This window comes from Cucumis melo, chromosome 10, assembly GCF_025177605.1.
Source record: "Cucumis melo cultivar AY chromosome 10, USDA_Cmelo_AY_1.0, whole genome shotgun sequence".
Taxonomy (NCBI): domain Eukaryota; kingdom Viridiplantae; phylum Streptophyta; class Magnoliopsida; order Cucurbitales; family Cucurbitaceae; genus Cucumis; species Cucumis melo.
The window spans coordinates 3,984,721-3,987,928 of record NC_066866.1 but is presented as its reverse complement, the minus strand read 5'-3'; the positions used below and the strand labels follow the sequence as shown (position 1 = coordinate 3,987,928).

Here is a 3,208-nt window from a genome sequence, read left to right as displayed (position 1 = left end):
AAAAATACAACATTTAAAGGATAATTAAGTTAATTTATTTAGTTAAGAAAAAAAAAAGAGTTGCACATATAATTATTAGATAATAGGGATAGTTGCAAATGTAGCAATTATATTCAAAATAATTAAGGATATAGCAACATTTAAAAATTTTTGTAAATATAGCAAAATTTGTTAAAATCTATCAATGATAGGAGTCTATCACTGATAGACCATGTAGCAAATGTTGGTCTATCGCTGAAGGAGTCTATCAACGATAAAAGTCTATCACCGATAGATTTTGCTATATTTACAATTTGTTTAAAATGTTGTTACATAGTTAATAATTATTCTAATAATTGCTATCCATTCTAATTACCCATACTCCATATCTGTTTTATTCCTCTTTTATATTATTTTTTTAATAGTAAACGTAATTAATTTGATTAAATTACTCGTTTTGGGTTTTTTTTTTATTTGAATTGTCAAAAATTCATTTTTGTTTAAAGTCTTTTGATAAAAATTTTAGAATGTTTTTTTGAATAATGGTTTAAAACTCTAGTTTCTTTTAACTTAGATTTCTCCTTCATTTTTAGCGTTAGATTATTTGCTCTCCAAAACGTAATAAATATTGTATATTATATTATAAAAAAAAAAAAAGAGAGATTTGTTATTAATAAAAAATAAAACTATTTTCAAAATATAATAAACGAAAAAAATTAAATAAGAGTTGGGTTGGATATTCTATATATTTTGTAAATTGTTTTAATATATATTTTTTATTTTTAAAATGACCCAAAATAATTAATTGATGAATACAAATAATAAAGTAATTTTCAAGTAGAAAGTATTGTCAATGAGAAAATAAAAACACAAATATATATGACAAAATAAATAAATTTTATCTTTACTGATTTTGTTTCATGGTAAATAATTTGTCAATTTTTTGAAAAAACTCTTCTTCAAAATACTAAATTAAATTAAGAAAGAAAAAAGCATAATAGATAATGGACTGGGTCACCAACCGATATGTTGGGAAGAATTGGGCCGAGCTCATTAACAGTGGGCACTCGAACCACGGCCCAACTATTTGACCCTTCCCAAGTACGTTTAAGGATAAATATGAAACTTTTTCACTAAAAGTAAAACAAATTTAATAATCTAATTTGAAATACAAATTTTACACCTATCAAATGCATAAATTTTAAAAATAAAAATGAACGAAAATAAGCATATAACATGAACAAAGTGGTATTTAAATAATAATAATAATAATAATACACAATGAAAGTATATTGGAAGTTGAGGTTGGTGAAGATTGATTATAAACACTTAGAAAAGACCCAAAAAAAATCTTTAAGTTTGGGCATAAGACTCCAACGCTTCATTTATAAAGCAGAAGAGAAAATTGCATTTAAAATTACAAGTAATTTAAGGTTCATCAGCTAATCACCATTTTCACTCCGATCTCATCCGGTTCAGCTGGTTCAACGCCGGTTGTAAAATATTATACAAAACCCAAGCAATCGCCGGCGCCACCACAATCAACAGCAACTGTCCTCGCGAGTCGTTCGAAGCCTCCGCGGCCATAGCCTCCGGCGTCCCCACCAGCCCCGATGCCAGTAACCCACCCAGACCCAACCCAACAATCACCGCCTTCTCCGTACGCATCCGATTAATCTGATTCAACGCCGGCTGAAGAATGTTGAACAGAACCCAAGCCACCGCCGGGATGAGCGGCAGCAAAAGGGCCAGTCCCCGGTTGTCGCCTTCGGCTAAATCGGCGATCTGTTGGGCAGCGAAAGCAGCGTCTCCGGAGCTCAGTGTTGAGAAGATTGCTCCGGCGATGGCGGTACCGGCGAGGGAAGGTTTGGTTGGGATAGGGAAAGGGAGGGAGATGGGTTTGGTGGGTTTTGAAGGGAGAAGTACTGGGGTTTTATTAATGGGGGTGAAGCATTTGGCGTTGAGGATAGCCATGGTCGCCATTGTTGCCGCCATTGAAGGAGAGTGAAGAAATTGGTGTGGAAGGAATAGGAATTAGGGTTGTGATGGATGAAGAAGAGAGGTTTTGGGAAATTTGAGAGAGGATTTGGGGGAAATGAGAGCCAATGGAATTGAGAGAATGGATTGTATTCTTATCTAAAAGGGTGGGATTGGGAAATTTTGAGCCTCAAAAATTTGTTGCCTTTCTCATCCATAATATCCTTCTTCTAATTTTCATTCACCATATAACAAAACAATTTGATGTAACATTTAGCTTAATCTTCATTGGTGACTAATATGTTTTGGGATAATACATAAAATGTAAAAGGAAAGCAATGATCAACTATAATGGTCAATTTAGCGATCCAAACACCTCCCAAAAGTTTAGAAGTCTCGTAGATAAAACTTAAAGTAAGCTCAAAGAATCTTTGAAGAGAGTCTCTTAAAGAACTTTTGAAAAAAAAGTATAAAGTAAGCTCAGAGGACTCAAAGGAGTCTAATGAAACTTTAGATGAGCTTAGTATATCTATGGGGAGGGCTTAAAGTGAATTTAGAAAACCTACAAAGAAGACCCGGAGTAAATTGAGGAAGGTTATGAGGAGCTTAGTGAGCTTGAAATGAACTCAATGGAGCTAATGAGAGAGCTTAGAACAAGTTTTGAAGAATCGTGAAGAATCTAGTGGAGCTTAAAGTAAGCTTAGTGGTACACATGCGAAGTGCTTAAAGTGAGCATATAGGGCTAATGCGAAGCCTAGTGGAGTATAAGCTCAATCGACAATAAAAATTATGCTAAGAAAATGTGAGGAAATAAGCTTAATTTTCAATAACCAAATAGTTATCAAATAGAATTTTAGCCAGTAATAATTTAGTCTTTAGACTTGAATACATAACAATTAGCCTTTATATTATTGTTACAAATTATAAAACATATGGCTAAATTGTTATTTTTCCAAACAATGACCCTACACGTATTTAATAATAATAAAAAAAAGGTCACACACCATTGAAAATAAATGTCTTTAATTATGTTCTAAATTGTTCGTGAAACTTTGTTGACCTTCTAAAAGAACATTTTCCACCATCAAACACCATCAACTCTACTCTTGAAATATCCATCTATGTATCCATCAAAATGTAGTTTCTTTCACTTTAATTTCCAACAATCGTAAATTGGTAAGAAGACAAATCATGACCCATAACTAGATTTAAAATCCTCTTAAATGGATAAAAGAGGTTAATTTAGAGGACC

General features: G+C 32.4%; 1 protein-coding gene across 1 annotated transcript; it reads right to left on the bottom strand.

Moving 5' to 3' along the window:
* Nucleotides 1-1,211: 1,211 nt before the first annotated feature.
* On the bottom strand, nt 1,212-2,262 carry LOC103488936 (photosystem II core complex proteins psbY, chloroplastic-like). The gene has a single exon (XM_008447890.3). The coding sequence runs from the start codon at nt 1,972-1,974 to the stop codon at nt 1,435-1,437; it is 540 nt and encodes a 179-aa protein (XP_008446112.1). The 5' UTR covers nt 1,975-2,262; the 3' UTR covers nt 1,212-1,434.
* Between the last annotated feature and the right edge of the window lie 946 nt (nt 2,263-3,208).